This window comes from Eleutherodactylus coqui, chromosome 7, assembly GCF_035609145.1.
Source record: "Eleutherodactylus coqui strain aEleCoq1 chromosome 7, aEleCoq1.hap1, whole genome shotgun sequence".
NCBI lineage: Eukaryota > Metazoa > Chordata > Amphibia > Anura > Eleutherodactylidae > Eleutherodactylus > Eleutherodactylus coqui.
Window position 1 is genome coordinate 56,809,868 of NC_089843.1, and position 24,010 is coordinate 56,833,877.

The window sequence follows — 24,010 nt, forward strand, 5'->3', positions numbered from 1 at the left end:
GTTGAGCAGCCATGCATAGATATTTAGGGGCCCAGGTGATTGGGGCTGCATAGAACGGCATTTTCTGTGCACCACTGGTCTATACCGTAAGATTCTTATGATATTGAAGTGGTAATTTTTGTGCAAACAGTAGGAAGGGGAAAAAGCACATAACGCATCACACATGAGCTACAGATGTAATAAGTATTAAGGAAACTAGCAGCGCACTACTCCATCAACATATCACGCCACTCAGCCCTTTGCCATTTGTGTAGCAAAGCTGCCCGACGGCAATTCTCTTTACAGTTTGTTACATCAGTTTAATGGCAGCAGTAAGAAATATTTCCCACACAGTAAATCATACCCTTTGTTGCAGATATCTGTACATCCCTTTAAGATAAACTTTCCCTTCTATGGCCCTCTTAAGATCCTCTCAGATGCAGATGATGAAGTAGTTGTCATTTAGGATTCGGAACATTCTTTTTCTCTGAGCTATGGCTGCCAGTCATTTTGCACCGTGCCATGGAAATGCCAGGTTTATTTGCAGCCCTCATAACTAATGGCTTATCCAGGGAGCTGCTATAAAGCCGAGTCGTGTAATGGGTCTTCATCCATATTTAAGCACACTGGCAGGATACAAGATAAGACTCTTCTGAAACTGCACTTTAATGGATGTTACTATATCTCATCGTGTCAGTTTCTGCATAATAAGGAAGGCTTTAGGAAACGGAGACTATGGTTTGACTTTTTTTTTTTTTCTAAATCTATCTTATGTCCACCTTAGACCTCCATAATAAGATATGACAGTGTTCAATATTGGACTGCGGTGCCTTCGACCCACTGGATCAAATGATTCTGAATCAGTGTAAATATAAAAGAGGTTGTCTATGTGATCCCCAGTGCCAACCTAATACCAGAACCGCCTGTGATCAGTTGTAATTAGAGATGAGCGAGCATACTCGATAAGGCAAACTACTCGAGCGAGTAGTGCCTTATTCGAGTACCTACCCACTTGTCTCTAAAGATTCAGCTGCCGGCGCGGGTGTAGGGTGAGTTGCAGGTGGAGCAGGGGGGAGGCAAAGAGAGAGAGATCTCCCCTCTGTTCCCCCCCGCCGCTCCCCGCCCCCTGCCGGCACCCGAATCTTTAGAGACGAGCGGGCAGGTACTCGAATAAGGCACTGCTCGATCGAGTAGTTTGCCTTATCGAGTATGCTCGCTCATCTCTAGTTATAATCTATGTGATAATGTGTGCGTGAATCCGGCAGCAAGTGGTCAGTTTTCCTGCAGCACCACTACAGGTCAAATAAAGCATTACACAGTTTCCAGTGAAATCAATTGGCTCCAGAGTAAGAAATGCGTTTGCTCTGATTAGTAGATGGCGGTCCTAAATGGGATCTTCACCACTCTTTTAATCCCTGTACAGTTTAAGACAAACTATTCAATCAGCAAGACCAGGAAATTACAGTTTAACATGAAAAGAGCTTCTTTTACTTCAAAAGCCTTTTGGCATTAAAGAGACACTAAAAGAATGCCGGTAGCTCGTACAGATGCGGAGCTACAGTCGTTTGAAGTGGGGTCGGTAATACTGAATTTACAGTTGTCACTTTTCAGTCAATGTCAGAGCAGAAAGGGAGGGCAGATCGGGGGGCAGCAGAGAACTGATCTGTGGTTCTCCTGTATATGTTCCTAGGAGAGGGGTGTCATGAATTTTTTTTTCATCACCCCCCGCATCAAATATTTGCTTTCTGGTTGTCCATTTTTTTCCCCAGAAAAGGAGTGAAAAGATAAACATTTGCTCATCTAGTCACTCTTCTACACCGTTTAACCTTGCAGATGCAGCAGTCATTGCTGTCTGCGGTATCTAAATGTCTTTTTTTTTTTTCCAGAAAACTTTTTTCCCCTTACACAAGGCTTAAAATATTGAACATTTCTTTGGAAATGCAAAAGAAAACTACACAAAATTGGTATTGGCACATCTGTAGCATCCTGTACTATAAAGTATTACATTATTTATCCATAAATTCTGTAAGAAAATCCCAAAATAGCTGTATTCTCTTCATCTTGCTTCCCCAACACAATAATGATAAAAAAATAATTAAAAAGTTGAATATACCTCAAAAGGTACCAATAAAAATTACAAGTTGTCCCCCCAAAGCAGGCCATCATACAACTCTGTTCAACAGAAAAATAAAAATGCTCTGGTCTTGGAATGTGGCGCGATAAGTCTTCTTGTTAAAACAAAAAGAAAGAAGTTTATATCGGTCAAAAATAATAAAACTAATAAAATCTCTATAAATTTGGTATTGACATAATCATACTGATCTGTAGAATAAAGGTAACCTAATATTTATACCACATGGTGAACAACATAAAAATATCCCCCCCCCAAACAAAAAATATGTTGATTTTTTTTCCCCTTACCACTCAGCAAAAAATATTAATAAAACTTGGTCAAATGTTGTATGTACCTGAAATTGGTTTCTATGAAAACTAGGAACTCGTCCTGCAAAATACTAGATGGTCTACGGCTACATTGATGAAAAATAAGAGAAAAGAGGAAAGATTTAGTGTTTCTTAAAGGGGTTGTCCCGCGGCAGCAAGTGGGTCTATACACTTCTGTATGGCCATATTAATGCACTTTGTAATGTACATTGTGCATTAATTATGAGCCATACAGAAGTTATCAAAAGTTTTATACTTACCTGCTCCGTTGCTGGCGTCCTCGTCTCCATGGTGCCGACTAATTTTCGGCCTCCGATGGCCAAATTAGCCGCGCTTGCGCAGTCCGGGTCTTCTGCTTTCTTCAATGGAGCCTCTCGTGCAGGATGCCGACTCCGTGTAGCTCCGCCCCGTCACGTGCCGATTCCAGCCAATCAGGAGGCTGGAATCGGCAATGGACCGCACAGAAGAGCTGCGGTCCACGGAGGAAGAAGATCCCGGCGGCCATCTTCACTGGTAAGTATAGAAGTCACCGGAGCGCGGGGATTCAGGTAAGCGCTGTGCTGTTTTTTTTTTAAGTCCCTGCATCGGGGTTGTCTCGCGCCGAACGGGGGGGGTTTGAAAAAAAAAAAACCCGTTTCGGCGCGGGACAACCCCTTTAAGGCTAAAATTAGTAACGTCACTAAGGGGTTAAAATGCACTTAAGGCATTAAGTTATGCGCCACATATCTTTACATGAGTTGTAAATTCAAAATCTACAATTAAAGTGACATTTTCAGGATGGATTTTCCAAATGTAATGTGACTGGGGGTTACTGCAAACCAACATCATACTACAACAGTAAATAATTGACTTCAGAGACTGATTCAGAGGGGATTGTCTTCTGCTGGGCCTCATGGTTGACATTCCCCATTATCATGTCAGAAGTCCCACAGCCAATTGCCTGATCCTCTAATGGAACATTCTGACCCATCAATTCTACTTTTTACAACTTTTCACAAGTCAGTCCTGTTTTTATGTATCTAGTATTTCTTCTTGCCTTTCTCAATATAGTTACTCACAAAAGACCCCAAACAGAGGCTTGGCTGCAAAGGGGATGGAGCTGCAGGCGTCAAACAGCACCCGATATTCAAGAACGTCAACTTCAAACGTCTAGAAGCCAATATGCTGGAGCCTCCGTTTGCTCCTGATGTGAGTTAATTGTATATTAGTATAGACTATAGAAAGATTATACTTTCATTTATACACCTCCATGGACATATTTATGGCTACCGGAATGACGGCATCCACTATTTACATCGCTGGCTATATTCAGAGGATTTACCCTACTGCCTCTTGTCTGTACCTGCAGCTTGTCAAATGATTATGTATGTTATTGGAATGTAACACGACAGAAACATGAACTGGGAGTCAAATGAAAGATTGTTTCCAAGTTTTTCATCTCAAGCTTAGTGAGCATGTGTGTCCATGTGATAGGAGTACACAAGATGGCAACATTCAACGGAAAGTGCAGAGTGCTTTGTGGCTAGCAAAATTTGCAGAAGCGACTTGTATGTAATGTGATTACAGCTGCGTGTTTTTAACATTGAATAGAGACAAGCGAGTATACTCGCTAAGGCACATTACTGGAGCGAGTAGTGCCTTAGCCGAGTATCTCCCCGCTCGTCTCTAAAGATTCGGGGGCCGGCGGGGAGCGGCGGGGGAGAGCGGGGAGGAACGGAGGGGAGATCTCTCTCTCCCTCTCTCCCTCGCTCCCCGCCACAACTCACCTGTCACCTGCGCCGGTCCCCGAATCTTTAGAGACGAGCAGGGAGATACTCGGCTAAGGCACTACTCGCTCGAGTAATGTGCCTTAGCGAGTATACTCGCTCATCTCTAACATTGAACCACCACTTGAAAGTAACATTAATCATTGCAATAGACAGTTGAAAAATATGGGAAGCCTGCCGGACAGAAAGCATCCAGGAAGATGATCCATTAACGACGAGTCATTTACTGACTTGCCAAGAAATGTCATCCATAATTTTTGAAAGGCCAAATAGTGCTTGACAATTAGGCCTTCCAAAAACAACTGTTCATAGAGTCCCGAAAACCAGTCTACATTTTACTAGTTCTAAACCTCTGTTTTTACATGCAGTTGTCCCAGAGGAGAATGGCAAAAGATACAATTTAGTTTGACTATTCTTAATGAAATTGACAATGACGACAGTCTTACATCGTATTATTCAGTGATGAGGCCGCTTTTCATGTTTCAGGACATGTTCATCAGCACAGCCTAAGAATATGGGCAAACTAACATCCTCAATGACTGTGGTAGTCCTAAAATTAACCTGTGCCGTGCTCTTGCCAGAGATGGCGTCATTGATCCATTTTTCTTTGCGGAAGGCACTGTCAGACGACACAGTTGCCTCGACATGTTGGAATTGTTTGCATTACCCCAATTTGATGAGAATGTGATCTTTCAGAAATATAGTGCTCCTCTGCCCAATGCCAGGATTGTTATGGAATTTCTTGATGGTGATATTTCCATGGTGATGGATTGGTAGGGCCGATGGAAGCGATGGTCGAATGGTCTCTGGACCTAACATCTCTAGATGTTTATATCCGGGGGTCTATGAAGCCAACTACCTACAGCGTTTGTACTCAACACATGAAACAGTGAATCAGGGAAGTTGTGGAATCCGTCACTCCTGATGTTCTTGGTCGAGTATGGCAGGAACTGGAATACCACTTAGATGTCTGCAGAGCCACCAATGGGAGCCCACATAGAGCTTCAATAAACATGGAAAAACTATTTGAGTCGTTCTTTAGTGTAATTTATATTTAATAATCTATTCCTTGTTGCGTATAATAAAATCTAATATTTTTGAAGCCCCCACCCCCCTGACTTTTGGAACAAAACTTGGAGGCGCTCTTTTTTTTTCATTCACCGGTTTCATGTATTTTCATTCCACAACATAATCATTTGAAGCCTCGCCATGACTTTTGGGACACATGCCCTATAGTTCACACGCAACTTTCTCTCTCCTGCAGCCACGCGCGGTGTATTGTAAGGACGTACTGGACATTGAACAGTTCTCCACCGTGAAGGGAGTAAACCTGGACACCACAGATGATGATTTCTATTCTAAGTTTGTGACGGGCAGCGTGTCTATTCCATGGCAACAAGAGGTAAGTTGCCTTTACATTTAGTTTTATGTCTACGGCAGCGGCTTTTGACCACAGGGGCCTAGCGGTGTTATTCAGCACCTTGAGTTAGCAATTGAATTTCCTCCTTTTGCAGATGATTGAAACGGAGTGCTTTAAAGACATCAATGTTTATGAGACAGACGGCTGCTTGTCGCCAGACCTGGATGTGAACAAACAGAACATTAGACCAAAGAGAAGCTTCTTCCATCGATTGTTCAGAAGAGGGGTGAGGCGCATTATAAGCAACTTTGCTCTTAGTACTGATGTTAGAAAAAATAGTAGAATTCTCCATCATCCTGCTTACCTGCAACTGCAACAGATGCACAGCCTGTTCTAGTGTATCCGAGCCGACTCTTATAACAAGCTCTACATCTATGTGAGCAGCAGGTTTTATTAAAAGTTTTCTGTCTCAGCCAGAATGTTTTCATTCATTGACAGCAAGTAGACACACTGTCCAAAAGCATGCAGACCTCTTACCACCGCACCTACTGTACATGAGCTTGTTGCACTTTCCTTTTCAAAACCATGCGGGAATGGGTCGTTCTCATACTGTGGCAACAAAGTTGAAAGCAAAAAATTATCCAAAATGTTTTTTGTACGCTGAAGTATTAACATTACCCGTCATTACAAATATTGAACCAAATCCTGTATAACGGCCCCATACCATTATCCTTCCGCCACTAAATTCTGCAGTAGGTGCTATGCATTATGGTAGGTAGCATTCTGTGCTAAATCCAGATTTATTCATCAGACAGTCAGTGAAATGTGATTAATCCCTCGAGAAAATATTTTTCCACTGCTCTAGCTTTACACCGCTGCAGCCGACGCTTGGCATTGTGCATGGTGATCTTCGGTTTGTATGCAGCTGCTGGACCACAGAAACCCATTCCATGAGCCCCCAGATGCATCAGTTCTTGTGCTGATGTCACTTCCAGAAGCAGTTTAGAACTTTGTTGTGAGCGATGCAATAGAACATAGGTAATTTTGCGCACCACGCACTTCAGGACTGCAAGGTCACAGCTCTGTGAGTTTACGTGGTATGTTGCTTGCTTCCTAATTGGGCTGTTCGTTCCAGATACTTCCACTTCACAAATAGATCTGCCCTGATCATCTGCAAGTCCTATAAGAGATAAGAATGATTCACAAACTGGCTTGTGGCAAAGGTGGCATCCTATGACAGTGCCGCGTCTAAAGTCACACAAACTCTTCACTACAACCCATACTGCCACCAATGTTTGACTATGGAGATCACATGGCTGTGTGCTTGCGTTCTTCACCTTTTTGCAACAGATGTGGCTGAAACGCCTGAACATGTATCATTAGGAGAGGGTCCACATACTTTTGTATCTTGAAAACTGTGGAACTGATAAATAACAGAAAGTACAAAGATTAAGCTTAAAGAAACTGTGTCTCCATCTTTTTACACCCTCTCTCAAAGCACCATAAGGTTGTGACGATCACACTGATTATAGTGACATGTCTGCTGCATGAATCTGTGTAGTAGTTTTGGAGAAACTTGGATTTTTTCAGTAGCAGCATAAGTGTAGAGGACTACAGGAAGTAGTCCTGGATATTCATGACCTGCAGGCTAATCACACCCATCCTGCACTCCAGCCAATAATTGACTGTTGTCTGTCTATTACTGTGCAGAGACAGAGAACTGCCAATCATTGGCTGGAGGATGAGGTGGGTGTGGCTCATTAAAGGGGTTGTCTCGCGAAAGCAAGTGGGGGTAAACACTTCTGTATGGCCATATTAATGCACTTTGTAATATACATCGTGCATTAAATATGAGCCATACAGAAGTTATTCACTTACCCACTCCATTGCTGGCGTCCCCGTCTCCATGGTGCCGTCTAATTTCAGCGTCTAATCGCCCGATTAGACGCGCTTGCGCAGAAGGGTCTTCTCCCTTCTGGTCGGTTCTGGCTCCGCCCCCTTCTACGAGTCATCGCGTAGCTCCGCCCCATCACGTGTGCTGATTCCAGCCAATCAGGTGTCTGGAATCGGCAATGGACCGCACAGAGCCCACTGTGCACCATGGGAGAAGACCCGCGGTGCATCGTGGGTGAAGATCCCGGCGGCCATCTTGGAGGAAAACAAGGAAGAAGTTGCAGAGAGGGGATTCAGGTAAGTAAAATTTTTTTTTAAATTTCAACACATTCCTTGGGTTTGTCCTGCGCTGAACGGGGGGCCTATGCAAAAAAAAAAAAACCCGTTTCGGCGCGGGACAACCCCTTTAAGATGCAGGATTAGTTCTGTGTCTGGTTGCTACTAATTAAATGCAAGGTTCTCCAAAACTACTGCACTGATCCACACCGCAGACATATTGCTGTAATCAGTTTGACAGGCACTGCCGTATGGTGCACTCAGTGAGGGCTGCAAAAACATGGCGACAGATTCCTTTTTAAAACGATCCTTCAGTCCTGGACCCACAAAGATGCCCATACCGCTTCTCTAACTACCTGATGTACACTATGTATTAGTATGCAGCGGTACTCTAAGACACTACTGGCTGGCCAATTCTGATCGCATGGGCAGCACTGGCCAATCAAAGTAGCATGATGAATACTAATGCATAGTATGCTTCAGGTAGTCAGAGAAGTGCTGTGGCCACCTTTGTTTGTCCAGGACCGGAGGGTCTCTTTAAAGGAAGTCTGTCAGTTGATTTTGCTCTCTTTTAGGATTGACAGAGGTGGATGATGATATCGGCACCTTTCAGCTCCAATGTGGAAATATCCTGCTTGTTATGCCTTGCTCGTGGTATACAACAAACAGCTTATTTGTAGGATAGGCAGATCACCTCCTGCAGTGGTCCAGGTTTTTATTGCGCCGTCGTTCTATTAACATGCCCCTCTCAGACGCCTGCGCTGCACTAACTGGTCCGGTGCATGCGCAGTTACTCTGTGGCGGCCATCCATGTTATAAATTACATCACGCGTATGCACCAGATCTCAACCGACATCTCCTGCGGCAACTACAGAATCCAGCGCCTGCACAGGACGTCATTTCTGATGTTGGCCTCTACCAGAAAGTCGCTGCACATGTGCCGGATTCCCTAGTGTGGTGCAGGTGTAGAAGGTCTTGAAATGCATGGCTTCTTGGAGGGACTTGTGAATAGAATGAAGAAGATGAAAAGAGACCAGACCACTAGCGGAGATGATTTACCCATCCAATGAATTTGCTGTCATACACGTACTGTGCGGCAAGTGGGATATTTCGGTGTTGGAGCATCTGATGAAAAAAATGAAAGATAATGCTATCCCCATCCCCCTCTGGCACATCTTATAACACAATTAGCTTATGGCCATACAATCTACTGACAGAATTCCTTTGAAGGGGTTATGCAGACAGAAAAAAATTGAAAACCGCTGAGGGTGCAGGTAGAACAATAAAGACCGGTCTCACCTGAATACACGCTGCTCACATTCTGCCAGTGCTTGGTTCGCCTACTATTAGGGGTTGATCCAGGGAACAGTCTGATTGCCATTAGGGAGTCGGGAAGGAATTTTTTCCCCAAAAGGGCTAATTGGCTTCTGCTCTTGGGGTTTTTTGCCTTCCTCTGGATCAACAAAACAGGAGGATAGACAGGCTGGACCAGATGGACATTGTCTTCATTCAGCCTTACGAACTATGTTACTATGTTACTACTCTTCACTTCTGGCTCTAGCAATGATGTCCTCCCAATACAGGCACATGTGACTTCTGCTGCCAGCCGAAGTGAGATGGTGATTGGCTGCACATGTACCCAGTGTCAATGACATCATCGCTGGCTTGCTATAAGGGAAGAGTACTAACAGAGTGGCAAATCTAATTTATGCAAGAATTTGTGGAGCCTCTACTATGACTTTAACGTCTCTCTTTTTCCCCTCCTAGGTCTGCTTTAAATCCTCCTACAGTGATGATGATGAAGAGGCCTCCAGACCATGAACCACTGTCCAATAGCCAAAAAAATCAAATCCTAGAGCGTTAAACTGCAAATATTTTATTGTATCTATGAACTGTAAAGGTGTATTATAAATTAAACAAAGAATTCTGTATGAGTTTACAGATTTTGTACATTTCTACTTGAATTCTGTTAAGATGTATATTTTCACAAAGTGTATTGTACAAAAAAAAAGGCCATATTCGTACCACTCCAATGCATATAGTGTGTTTGTGTGTGCATATGTATATGAATTCTACATATATAATATGCCAATATATGCACACCATGTTATCTTCAATGACTGAAAGTATTTAAAGCCACAGTCTGTGTTAGCGGCATTAACTGCATACAGTGCGACAGCGTGGGTCGCCCATCCCCCCTGATACATAGGTATGTATACACAGTGAATAAGGGCCACCTACCCAACTCCGCCACATGAGGGTGGAAAGCAGCACTGCAAGGACTTGTCTGTACTGTTTGTATGGTTCTGAGCTATATTTGTGGATTAAAGGAGAACTTTCCATTTTTGTTTTATTTATGTTTTCATTGTTGTCTTGCGTTGCAAAATGCTGTATTTTGTTAACCCTTTTGCTGCCAGGCCCGCAGTGCTACTTTTTCTTTGTGACATCTGTTTTTAAAAAGTTAAAATTAAGAAAGGGCCTGATCCATTTTTGTTGATGGACAAGAGCATTGGGGTATCACAGGTCGTGATGAAATTATTAGCCACTGTAGCCATGCATAGCTGCCCTCTTGTCTCTATTGTTTAGCTTATCTGTTGTGCAGAACATACAACCTTCATATGGATTAGTGGTCCTGATGACAGCTGGTTCCAACCATCCACAATCTCTATACTGTGGCTAAATGTACAACAACAGTCAAACGTTTGGACACATTGTTTCATTCCATGATTTTTTTTTTGCATTGTAGATTCATATTTAAGACATGAACATTATGATGGAACACATATGGAATTAAATAGTAAATTAAAAAGTGTTAAACAAACTGGGATATGTTTAATATTTTAGATTCTTCAAAGTAGCCCCCCTTTTGCTATGAGGACAGCTTTGTACGCTCATGGCATTCACTCAGTCAGCTTCATGAGGTCGTCACCTGGAATGGTTTTCCAAAAGTCTTTACGGAGTTCTCAGGGGTGCTGAGCACTAGTTGGCTGCTTTTCTTTCACTCTGCAGTCCTACTCGTCCCAAAGCATCCCAGTTGGGTTTAGGTTGGGTGATTGTAGACGCCATGTCATCTGACACACCACTCCATATCTCACCTTCTTGGTTAAATAGCCCTTGCATAGCCTGGAGGTTTGTTTGGTTGGGGTCATTGTCCTGTTGAAACACAAATGATGGTCCTATTAAGTGCAAAACAGATGGGATGCACTGTTGCTGCAGAATACTTCTGGTAGCCATGCTGGTTGAGTGTGCCAACAGTGTCACCAGCCAAGCACCATTACACCTCCTTAATGCATTATGGTGGGAACTACACATGTAGAAACCATCCATTCATCTTTTCTGCATTTCACAAAGACATACTGATTGGAAGCAAAAATCTCAAATTCTGACTCATCAGAGCAAAGTACATATTTCCACTGGTCTAATGTCCATTCCTTGCGTTTCTTGGCCTAAGCAAGTCTCATCACCTTGTTGATGATTCTCAGCAGTGGCGTCTTTGCAGCAGTTCTATAATGAAGATCTGAGTTTCACCGTCTCCTCTGAACAGTTGATGCTGAGATGTATCTGGTACTTGATCTCTGTGAAGCATTTATGTGGCCTCTAATCTGAGCTTCTGCTAATTGGTGGTTTCTAAGGCTGATAACTCTAATAAACTTATCCTCTGCAGCAGAGGTAACTCTTGGTCTTCCTTTCCTGGGGCGGTACTCATAAGAGCCAGTTTCATCATAGCGTTTGGTTTTCATGACTGCACTTGGGGACACCTTCAACGTTCTTCAGATCTTCTGGAGTGACTGACCTTCATGTCTTAAAGTAATGATGGACTTTTGTATCTCTTTACTTAGTTGAGTGGTTCTTGCCATGATGTGGATTATAACAACAGTTGAATAGGGCTAAACATTGTATGGGACTGTGTACCAGTTCGACCTCTTCACAACACAACTGGTGATCTGAAACACGTTAAGTAAGCAAGAAATTCCACAGGTTAACTCTTGTCAAGGTATACCTGTTAATTAAAAAACCTTCTAATGGCCCCCTTTTTTGTAACAATTTTTATTACATTTTGAAATTTTTAGCAAGGACAACATAATGTGATTGCAATATAATCGAACAAAATACCAAATTAAGTGATGATTCCATAAATGTTCTTATGAATGATAAGAGCTTTCAGATTATGTATGAACATCTGCATCCAAGAAATAACTACTTCAATAATAGCCTGGCCAGGGCCAACCTGCTTAAGGATGAAGAGGAGGGGAGGACAATTGGGATTGAGGGGTGTCTTATCTTGTTGGGTCAGTGTCTGATGGAGGAGTACAGGGCTATGTGCTTGTGTTTATAAATGGTAACCTACGCAGTGTTTGGGGGACTGCTATTTTGGGAAGGGAGGATGTAATTTATGCATGGGGTCCAAATTTTCTGAAAACCTTCATGTCTATCTTTGACTATTGATGTTAATTAGAGATGAGCGAGCGTACTCGGCCACGCCCCTTTTTCGCCCGAGTACCATGATTTTCGAGTACTTCTGTACTCGGGCAAAAAGATTCGGGGGGCGCCGTGGGTGAGTGGGGGGTTGCAGCGGGGAGTGGGGGGAGAGGGAGAGAGAGAGAGGGCTCCCCCCTGTTCCCCGCTGCTACCCCCCGCGCCGCCAAGCCTCCCCCCGGCGCCCCCCGAATCTTTTCACCCGAGTACTGAAGTACTCGAAAATCGCGGTGCTTGATCGAGTAATTACTCGAAACGAGTACGTTCGCTCATCTCTAATATTAATGTCTCATTAATTAAATACCAATCCATTTGGCGTTTTACTGCCAAGAAATCCAGGGAAACCTTTTTCCACGACTAGACGATGATTTGTTTTGTAGCTAGGGATAAAAAGGATATTAGTTTCCTGGAGGCTGAGGGAATTTTCTCAATACGCTTATTTAGCAAAGCCTCCCAGAGATTCTTCTATATATTGCAATAGGTTACTGTGTATATTAATGAGTAGACTCTGATACAAAGTGTCTTAAAGGGGTTGTCCCGCGGCAGCAAGTGGGGTTATACACTTCTGTATGGCCATATTAATGCACTTTGTAATATACATCGTGCATTAAATATGAGCCATACAGAAGTTATTCACTTACCTGCTCCGTTGCTGGCGTCCCCGTCTCCATGGTGCCGTCTAATTTCAGCGTCTAATCTCCCGATTAGACGCGCTTGCGCAGAAGGGTCTTCTCCCTTCTCTTGGGTCTCGGCACGAGCGGAGTTCTGGCTCCGCCCCCTTCTACGCGTCATCACGTAGCTCCGCCCCATCACGTGTGCCGATTCCAGCCAATCAGGAAGCTGGAATCGGCAATGGACCGCACAGAGCCCACGGTGCACCATGGGAGAAGACCCGTGGTGCATCGTGGGTGAGGATCCCGGCGGCCATCTTGCTAAGGTAAGGAAGAAGTCGCCGCAGCGCGGGGATTCGGGTAAGTACTAAACGTTTTGTTTTTTTTAACCCATGCATTGGGTTTGTCTCGCGCCGAACGGGGGGCCTATTGAATTTTAAAAAAAACAGTTTCGGCGCGGGACAACCCCTTTAACTCTGGGGCAGGACCACCAAATGTGGAGTGTGTCACCTGTGTACAATATGATGAATGGACGAGTCCAAGTATATCTGTGTGATAAGGCCTTGACCTTTGGGTACCTGAGGTAATATAATTCAAAGGGGATTTTGTATTTTTAAGGTTAGAAGATAAGAAAAGTGTTTTAATTGCAGGTATTGAAATATTTCAGAGGACAGCAGATTATACTTTCTCTGGAGGGTGGGAAACAAAGTAACACCCCACAGCGAAAGTAAGTGATATATTTTAGAGAGACCATTGTCGGCCCAGGCTTTAAAGGATTGAGGCAAATCATTGCCTGAAGAGAATAACAGGTTTTGTAGAAAATACAGAAGGTGTAAATGGGGAGAGATTAGTTTTCCAAAGTATTTAATGAAGTCCCAGATCTTAAGAATGTGTTTTGTAATAGGGTTGGTGATAGTGGGTCTATGTTTTGGTGAGGTCCACAGAATTGAATCTATAGTAAGTAGTTAGACTTCGGTTGCCTCTAAGGACAGCCAGAGTGGGACATTATTAGTAGTGTGGAGAAGAGCTAACTGTACTGCCTTGATAATACTTTAGTAAGTGTGGTACACTCAATCCTCCTTGCAGTCTGTGCCTTTATAAGGTACAATGTGTGACTCTAGGAATAGAGTCCTCCCAAATAAAGTGAAGAGACATTTGTTGGAATATGACATGAACTGGAAGAGTTTAAAAGAAATATAGGAGTTTAAGAGGGAGTGTCCTCTTCAAAGAATTTACTCTTCCTACCCATGCGATTTGGTAGCGGTTCCAGTTTTCTAGAAGCAGCCTGAGTTTACAGAGGACAGAAATATAATTTTGGGTATATAGAGATGTATAAAAATTAGTTTTATGCCCAGGTAGTCCAGTGACCCTAAAAGCCATTGAAAGGGAAAATTAGCTTGAATTTGGGAGACCAGATTTGGGGGTAGGGTGAGATTAAATGCTTTAGATTTTGCGTTATTTATCATCAGTCCAGAGATAGACCCAAACCTGGACAGTTCCACCAGTAGATTAGGGATTGTGGTGAGGAGAGGATACCATTATTAGAATATCGTCCACGAACATACAGATCTTGTGATGAATCGATGCAGTCTAAATTCCCTTAATATCTGGGTTATTGCGAATTTTGATTGCAAGGGGTTGCAAATGAAGAGTAGAGGGGATAAAGGGCAGCCATGCCGAGTATCTCGGTGAATTGTTATGGTATCTGAACCAAAACCCTTGTAGCATACAAAAGCTTTAGAGGATGTATATAGTATGTTTAGCATTGTGAGAAATTCAGTAAAGAACTTTCAGTATTTGAGTACTGAGAACAGATATGGCAAATTCAAGGTGTCAAAGGCCTTGTATACATCCAGAGAGAGCAACATGGCAGGAATGCCCTGAGGCTGACAGATATGTATTTTTGCTCCAAAAGAGGCACAGTGTCTTATTTTTTTAGGGGGTATCCTAATACTCACCTAGCAGGCACCATCCGGGTCCCTCTTGCTGGTCTCCAGCAGTCTTCTGTGTAGTCCTCAGTGCTGAGAGAGCATTCTCTTCTTTATAAAGGAGCTTGAATTCCCCCGCCTCCAGCAAAAGATTGCTGTGATTGGTTCAGGAACACCGGCTTAGCCAACCAGAGCCGGCGCTCGCTGAACCAATCATAGCCATTCAATGATGTCATTCATTGAATAGCTGTGATTGGTTCATTGAGCTCAGATTGGCTGAAGCGATCTTCCCGAACCAATCACAGCAATCTCGAGGTGGAGTATTCAAACCCCATTACCAGGAGGAGGGTGCTCTCTTAGCGCTGAGGACTACACGGAAGACTGCTGGAGCGCTGGATAGCAGCGAGAGGGATGGTGCCTGCTAAATGAGTATTTTTTTTGTCATGTAGTGTAGCCAGGGCTCATTTTTGGAAGAGGGCTTATATTTCAAGCCCCACCTCCCCCCTTGAAAATCAGGGTAGGGCTTATTATTGTAGTAGGTCTTATTTTCAGGGGAAACACTGTAGTAGTGTTGACGAGACCATCAAATTTTTGTCTCTAAGGCATAGGTCTAGTTCTGTTCTAGCCTGGGATTGTCAGGAGTGAGTTATTTAAGGACCATGTAGTATTGGTTGTTTTGGTCCTTAAGGAGCTACGCGTGATTAACATTCGGCTATGGTCTGACCAGGGGACCGAGAGGATATTAGAATTTGTTATCAGTGGAAAAAACAGGCAGAAACTAAGTTATGATCAATTCTCCTATACAAGGAATGAGGAGCTGAGTAATGCTTTAAATCCTTTGTTGTTGGATTTTTTTCATGCCAGTCATCAACTGGATGATGGTGGAGGAGTGTTTTAAAATTATTAGATATAGTATTTTGGGGAGTGTGGTTGGAAGGGAAATGGCATTTCTGTATAGGCTCGGGTCAAAGATGCAATTGAAGTCACCACATATGATAACTATACCAACTTTATTGGTCTCAACAAGTTCAAGCAGTTTTAATAGGAACTGAGTTTGTCTAGAATTTGGAGTGTAGTACGACACTATTGTCACTGGAATGACTTGGATGGAGCCAATATGCATCAAATATTGTCCTTCAGGGTATGCTATAGTAGTTATATGGATGAAACAACTGATCTACCATTACAAATAGTGACGCCTTTTGTGTTTTTTGTCGGGGCAGTGGCTGAATAGAAGACAGGGTAGTGGGGAGAAAAATGTAGCGTGGGGAGGAGTTATTAGAAAAAAATGGTCTCCTGTAAACAAATGTCAGTATGAGCGCTTTTGTAGTAACTGAAGGCTTTTTAACGTTTCTGGGGAGAGTTAAAGCACATTATGGGATGTTATTTTTATAGCCACGATAAATCATGAAATGGGTTATGCAGTGTAAATATCATAGGACCGAAACCTCATGAGAAAGGAGGGGAGGGAAAGAGAAGGTGGCAAAGGAGGGGATGGCCCATACACAGTTTTAACCGTAAAAACAATTGGTAAAATGAGGAAGAAATTGGTCTCTGGAGCTGTTCCTGTTATCATAACAGATGTAAATTTAATGGACAACAAACCACAACAGCACCAGTAAGGATCGCTTTGCAAGATTTCTGTTAGAAAATGAGGAGAGACCCAAGGAGAATGTGAAGGGGAAGTAAAATAAATGAATTTAAACAAATAAGGCTAGATAATAGGTGGAAGATAGCAGGGGGCAGTAATACAAGTTATCCAACAAAGTTTAATCGATTTACATCTTTTATGCCACAACAGTAATTGTAAGACTTGAATTTAAATTACATCTATTTTGCAACGACAGAAAATATAAAACCTTTAACTATGTCAAAAGACCAAGGAGTCCCGTAGTTTGGTTACTTTAGGGAGGATCTCAAGGAATAGAAACTCCAGAGAAAAATTGAGAAAGAAAGAAGAAGAGGAGAGGGGGAAAATAAATATTGGAATACAAGCTGAACTTTTCAAAGTATCCCGATAAGGCAATCGAGCCATATTATAGCAACAGTTCTTAGAATTTAAGGGCTTTTATTGGCGACAGATCCAGTTGGAGGACTGAATTTCAGTGATGGGGTTGGGTATGTTATTGAGGAGACTTCTGCTGTACTTGTAGGCTCTCAAAAAAGCTGTTATCCCCTTCAGGAAAAAGTACTGTGTGCACCTTGTCCAGGTATATAAAGACGAGATTAAAAGGGAAGCTCCAATGGTATTAAATGTTCTTTTGTTGTAGAACCTCCAGATAGGGTTTCAGAGCTCTTCTCTTGGCCATGGTTGATGGAGCCAGGTGAAGAAAGAGCTGGTATGCATGACCCTGGAACCTTAGGTTAGGAGAGGATTGGACCACCTGGAGCAATTATTCTCAGGCATAGTGAAAATGTAGCTCAAGTATTATTTCTCTAGGGGGGTCCCCTGGTTTATGGGCGTATAGGGCTTTATGAACGCTACCCATTTCTAGACTTTTGGCTGGGATTTCTGGACATAGCTGTTTAAATAGGGGAGTCATGGTCGGTTGCAGGTTTTTATGAATATGGGGCCTCCTTGAATCAATTAAATAGTCTCTACAGGCCCTATTTTCCACATCATCCAGCTTATCATGAAGGAATTGTACTTTGTTATGGAGTTGCTCCACGTCTTTCTCATGGGACTTAAGCACTGTAGTAACATTGTCCATATGTTCTTCTAAGTTCGATGTTCATTGTCTTAGATCACAGATTTCTTTAGTTTAGTAGTGATATCCGCTGAAGTTTTGGACCATTCTTTCTGTAGCAAATTTTGTATTTGAGAAAGAAGGGATTCTGAGTTGGGAGCAGTTGTTTTTTCCAGCAGGTTAGGGCACGCTGGGGTTGAGTCAAGGGTAAGGGAAGCATCCGCAACACCTGACCGTGAAGAGGCATCCTGAGGGACTATAGTGGGTTGTATTTTATTGGATTGTTTAGCTGTTGAGTGAGCACTTTGTCCTTGTTTTTTTACTGGCTTGAGCTTAGATGGGCTCATAATTTAGTATATTGTGTTGTTCAAACTGAAAGCGTGGAGGGAGAAAATTATAATTTAATGAAAAGAGGGTCTTCTTATAAAAATATCCTCATAGACTCGCTTGGTGTGGATATAACCTTACTGAGGTTCCATGTTCTCCGGTAGGCTGCTAAGTTGTCCGCACCTAGCCACGAAGGTTCTGTGAATTAGGTCGATGGTGAACTTGCAGGCTTTAATTGGTCGGGTAATTTTTGTATAAATGCGATTATTTAATATAGGAGGAGAATAGTACGTTAAGTGGCGTTAAATGTATTGCAATTTCTTTCAATAGTATTGAGGTGCGAGTATAGTGGTTGTAATACCAGATCCGGCCACTAATGCTTAATAGATTACCAGCAGCTGAAGTTCTGCACTGATACCACAGCGCCTCGTTCAGAGTCCCTGCTCACTGCACTCTCGGGTGTTCGCCGCACCACCTCAACACTACCTGGATGTCCCCTTGCCGTGGATCAGTGAGTATATCTCGGTCTCCTGTCTGTGGGAGCAGAGGTCACTCAGCGTCATTGGGTACTCAGCGGGGGAGGTGGAGAAAAAGGCTCTGGACGCGGGTGAGCTCCAGTGCTCTGAACTCCGCAATGGGAGTCCAGAGACCGCTTCTCCTATCTGCCACTGACTCCTGCTGAGCTCTGGGTGCCACTGGCGACGCCTGTTAGCTGAACCTTTGCCAGTGTGGGAGTGTAGTCAGTTGTAACGTGTAAATTAAGGCCTCGGCGTCAGGCCTACAAGTAAGCCGTGATTTTCCTGGCATCCGTGGAGAGCGGATTCCCCTTGAGTGTTGACACCAGCGGGCATACTGGTGTGGATTGCGGGAAAGTAGGGGTGCCACTTATGGGGGAAATGCCCCTTTTTCTGTTATTTGCACAGAGCTGTAGCCTCGTTCGTCCTGTTGCACTGCCATCCGGACAATGCCCCTCTCATGGCCTTTTTGCATGGGCCGAAAGTTTAAACAACTTAGTCTGTCTGAACTAATTTTGAGCAATAATCGTTATGTGTAAATGGGCCATAAGTGATGCCCTCATGAAACTGATTGAAAGAATGTATAGAGTTTGCAAAGTTGTCTTCAAAGCAAAAGGGAGCTACTTTGAAAAATCTAAAATATGAAACATATTCTGGCACTGTTTTGCTTACTAATTAATTCCACATCCATTCCATGCTGTTGAGGCATTTCCAAAGAACAGCTTGTGAGGAACACCATGCAGTAGGTAATCCATGAGTGTAAGAGGACTATTTTTTTTTTTTTTTTACTAGATAAAGTTCCCTGGGGCACGAGAAAGGAGCTAGGCAGTACAGCTTAGTGACACAATACTCAAGGCTTAGGCCTACTTGGAAAACATAAAGGAGTTGTACCAAATTCACAAGTTATACCCCTATTCATAGCATAGGGGATAACTAGCTTATCAGTGGGAATCTCATCGTTGAGACCCCCTCCATCTTCTCATCACTGTGGGTTTGCTTCTCCCACCTGCAGTGACGTTACAGTGAATGGAGCGCTGGCTGAGCATGCACGGTCGGTACTCCATTCATTTTAAATGGGCTGACAGAAATACCTGTCAATCTCCACTGTCCCATTGAAAATGAATGGAGTGGCAGCGCACTTGCATGACATTTGCCCCATTAATTGGGCTCCTCGCTTGGAGTGGTGCTGTTATACCTCAATGAGGAGGACGGAGGAGACACAGGACCCCCTTTCTTGGGATTTATGGGGGTCACCGCAGTGAGACCCCCACAATCAGCAAGTTATTTCCTATCCTTTAGTTGTTTGATATGCCCCAAGGAAATACCTCAGACATGCAACAACATGATCTTTTGCAGTGGTGCGGAGAGTCAGGTTACCATATGGAAGGCCAACTGTCTCTTGCTACCACATGCATGCAGTGTCCTATATTTCTTCTGCATTACTGATTGCTGTCCACTAACTGTAAGGTCAGGGGAGTTCAGAAAATCACCTCACTTTCATAAGGTCCCGTGTTTAGTTTTTGGTCCCCTTCTATAACATATGGAACAATTATAGTCAGTATTATTGTTGACATGGAATAGATGGCCAACTATCAGCTGGCATGTAGGACACTATGGATGTTAAGAGATGTTGAAGTACTTCATGGTTCTCGCCTCAAATGACTGCAGCAGAAGACTTCAATCGAAGATGTTATTTGGGAGTGTAGCGGCCCAGAGGGTCCTCCAGAATAATCGCATCAATTTTTTTTCTGGCACGCCTGTCTATGCGCTTCCCTTAGGCATAGATGGTGCCGTGCGTTGGAGAAACGCTGTTTCTTCCCTTCCTAATCTGAGAGCTTAAAGGGGTTGTCCTGCGGCAGCAAGTGGGGTTATACACTTCTGTATGGCCATATTAATGCACTTTGTAATATACATCGTGCATTAAATATGAGCCATACAGAAGTTATACACTTACCTCCTCCAGTGCTGGCGTCCCCGTCTCCATGGCGCCGACTAAAGCTGCCTTCTCCTTTCATTAGACGCGCTTGCGCTGTCCGGTCTTCTGCTCTGTTGAATGGGGCTGCTCTGGCGTGCTGGCGCCGGAGAGCTGGTCTGCGCATGCGCAGAAGACATGTGCGGCGCGAGCATGTCGGAGCGGCCCCATTCAACAGAGCAGAAGACCGGACAGTGCAAGCGCGTCTAATGGAAGGAGAAGGCAGCTTTAGTCGGCGCCATGGAGACGGGGACGCCAGCATCGGAGGAGGTAAGTGTATAACTTCTGTATGGCTCATATTTAATGCACGATGTATATTACAAAGTGCATTAATATGGCCATACAGAAGTGTATAACCCCACTTGCTGCCGCGGGACAACCCCTTTAAGTGTGGCAATAGTTGGTTGACTATTGGTTATATGCCAAGCCTCCACTCATTGGAGGGTGAGCATGGAGTGGGAAACCTTAGCATGAGTCCCTATGCAGAATGGGTGGAGAGGAGAAAAGTGTGGGAGCTGGGAGAGGAAGTGAAGGGAGGGGTTAGAGCAGAGAGCAGTTGGAGGAGAAAGGAGTATGCAGCAAGTTGTGGTCGGAGGAGGAGGTATGTTAGCAGTTTGGCCGTGTGAGCAGTGTTTCAGCAAGGCAGCAAGGTCCCATTCTGCTCCCTTGTGAGGAGATCTGAGTTGGTAGCCAGCGTTCCACAAAGCACTGAGTTAAACTATGCAGTGAATTCAAAGCCAAGATTAGTTTAGTGACCATTCTCTACTTTCATCCAATACCCGCATCTTACACTTCCAAAACTGAGGGAAAATAATTACTGAGTAACCTCTAGGAAAATAGAGAGAGAGTTGAAGAAAAGTGTTGTTTAAGGTACAAACCAACTGTTTTCCACTTGTTAAACTACTGCATCATTGTCGGCTTTGCTGCATCCTTGAGGCTGCAAAGTTCAACCTTATTTCATTTGTTATCACAAAAAGCTTCAGTAAATCTGCGTGCTGCCAGTTTACTTATACAAGCTACTAGACTTGTCTCAAGTTATTTCGCCATCACTGCACTTGAGTTCAGGTTGGAGTACTGGTGTCACCCGTGACAAAACAATTGCTTAATCCAAATGTATCCTCATACATTATTCTTGCCACTGTGTGACAGCTGAGCAGCGCACCATTACCGCCACTGCCGGATGGGATTACAGAGCCACCCGTGACAACCATCTTGCAATCCCTGTGGTCTCACCCACGTTCAGCTTGGCCGTTACAAGAGGAATGTCACTGTGTTCTCCTGTGGACCACCTAAAGCTTAGAAATCTAGATGCTGATGGTTTTAGAGTTTTGCGAGGACATATTTCCTGAACTTTCATATTCCTCAACTTGTCTAAAAGTGACAGTATTGACTTTAATTTGGGCTATAATTATTTTTACCATACAATGTAGTTCATACCATCCAAGGGTCTTTTTACATGGCATGATTGCTGAGCACCTAAGCACCCAACAGTCGTCCCATTGATTATTGCTACACGGTAGTCATAATCTTTCAGTGAATGGAGACGGAGTGGGCAGAGCTTGTTTCTGGCTGCCTGCTTCCATTCACAGTAAAACGGCAGTTATTCATAGATGAATGACTACTTGCAGTAACAGATGAAGGGGACCAAAGGCCTGGGGCAGTTCACACAATTTGGGCCCTTACTCAAAGTGTTGGCCCCCTGGTAGAATATTGTCAGTCCCAAGAACGCCTGTATTGTTTACAGGCATTTCATCAGTCACATGACTTCTGTAGTCGAAATTTCGTTCCTCAACTACAGATCTATAACACAATCTGCACGAAAATCTTCCTTGTGAGAATGCACTTTTATAATATATAATTAAGTAAAAACTATACTCTCCTTTTAAATCTGTCTCTAGTCCCCTGCTGCTTTGTTTCCTAGAAGCTTATTTTGGGGGAAATAGGGTAGTAAAAACTGTTTTCGAGTCTATCCCTGATTCTTTGCGGCAGCATCTGGACAAAGCTCCCCAGGTCATGAAAAGGGAAGGTACCATTTTCTCTTTAAAAAGTGATGTTTTGGCCAAGTCTATTTGAAATATCTATAAATCCATTTATAGGTCAGTCGGGTAGATTCTCCAAAATGTATCGGTGCAATACTGTTGTTTTACTTAACCCTTAAAGGGGTTATCCAAGAAGTGACCTCTGGGATGCAGCGGAGCCTGAGCGGAGCTGCTACTCCAACCCATGTGTAGCAGCTGGCACTCATTATTAATGGGAGCTGTGCTTGTAATTGCAGACTAGGGTCCCATTGATTCCAATGAGAGCTGCACTTGCAGTGTCGGCTTCTACACGGGGGCTGGAGCAGCGCTTTGCTCTGAGCCCGATGTATACAGGTGGACGCTTCATGGATAACCCCAGTAAGGATTGCCCTATTATGCTTGTTTTTTTTGTGGTGGGGGGGGGGGGGTCTTTTTTTTCTTACTTTATTTCCTTCACTTTCTATCTGCTATCCCAGCTGTAGCATCGCCATATCAGCTGTATATTACAGGCAACATCTGCAGATGACACAAGCATAGACTATGTCCTCTTGCAATCCGCTGAAAGCACCATTACATTCTATTGTCATAAGGACACTGCAATTAGGATGTAATGGAGCGCTTGTTTACGGGAAGGGGTTAAGGGGCTTTTCTCTTATGGCTAAAACATGATGTGACCAGCCCCTCAATTGAAAGGTATTTTTCGATGCAGGAAAAAAAGTTTTGAAACTTATTGTTTCATATCCCTACAGACTACAACTTAGTCATACAGTTCAAGAGTGCATGCTTTTTTTTTTTACTGCGTTTCACCTTCCTTACATTTGTATGTGTGTTTTTTCTTTTGTGGTATAGAAAAATGTAGTTTACCACGCTTTTCTGTAATCCAAAAAAAAAGTGTGCCATCGGTCATGGGATAGCAGTATGTAAATGGATTATGAAGTGGCGTTACCTCAGGGAAGGGCTTAGGAACATCTACACCTGTATAAATTTTGAGTTATCTTGTGAGCGAGGTTGAACCCCGGCCAGCATACGCAGGGTGAGGCAACGTGAACAAGGCCTAATAGTGAGTGCCAGACGGATGGGACATTTTATTTCCAAAGTTTGTGCGGGCATTTAATATTTCTCAGTCCACAGTATTACGTGTGTACAGGGAAAACCTCATTGAAGGCATGGCAGATTCACACTAACAAATACAAGCAATAATGTATGAAATATAGAGGGGTTTAGACGCTGATGATTTCAAGGATAACGGACAACTTTATAATTCTTTCTGGTATCATAGCCCAAGGAAGGATATTCTGTCCAAAACATGTCTACAACATGCATTATAATTGTAACCCCTGTGATAAGTAATAAACACCCTCTAACATTTTCCAATCCACTGTCTGACGTCTTCCTACATTCTGAAGCCTGTGCAGCTCTGATGTCTGAAGATGTCCGACAGGGTATTCTTCCTGTATATTGCTGGCCGCTCTGTTGTTGGGGGCCTCTCCTGCATGTCACATACTGCAGTACTGGCTCTAGCCAGCAGATTGCACTATTCTATATTGACAAAAAGAGAAAGCCCCTTAGGAAACTCTGAATCCAATATTGTATTGCAAAACGTAAATTTGCATTACTTAAAACCTATGAAGTAATTCCAGTAGTTCCTACTTCTTGTGCAATGTTATTGTCTAATATCCTGATCACTGACTTACTCACACGGACGGTGAAGGCCAGGCCTACACTCTAATTCACATTGGCACGGACTAGAACACTCCTAT

At 43.4% G+C, this 24,010-nt stretch overlaps 1 protein-coding gene across 1 annotated transcript in view; it reads left to right on the forward strand.

Moving 5' to 3' along the window:
- The window catches only part of GRK4 (G protein-coupled receptor kinase 4), a 208,588-nt gene extending 198,519 nt beyond the window's left edge, over window positions 1–10,069 (forward strand). The window contains exons 13-16 of the mRNA XM_066573064.1: window positions 3,472–3,609; window positions 5,452–5,589; window positions 5,702–5,833; window positions 9,484–10,069. Coding sequence (XP_066429161.1) covers window positions 3,472–3,609; window positions 5,452–5,589; window positions 5,702–5,833; window positions 9,484–9,537 — 462 coding nt within the window. The 3' untranslated portion in view covers window positions 9,538–10,069. The remainder of the gene's footprint in view (window positions 1–3,471; window positions 3,610–5,451; window positions 5,590–5,701; window positions 5,834–9,483) is intronic.
- The last annotated feature ends 13,941 nt before the right edge of the window (window positions 10,070–24,010 follow it).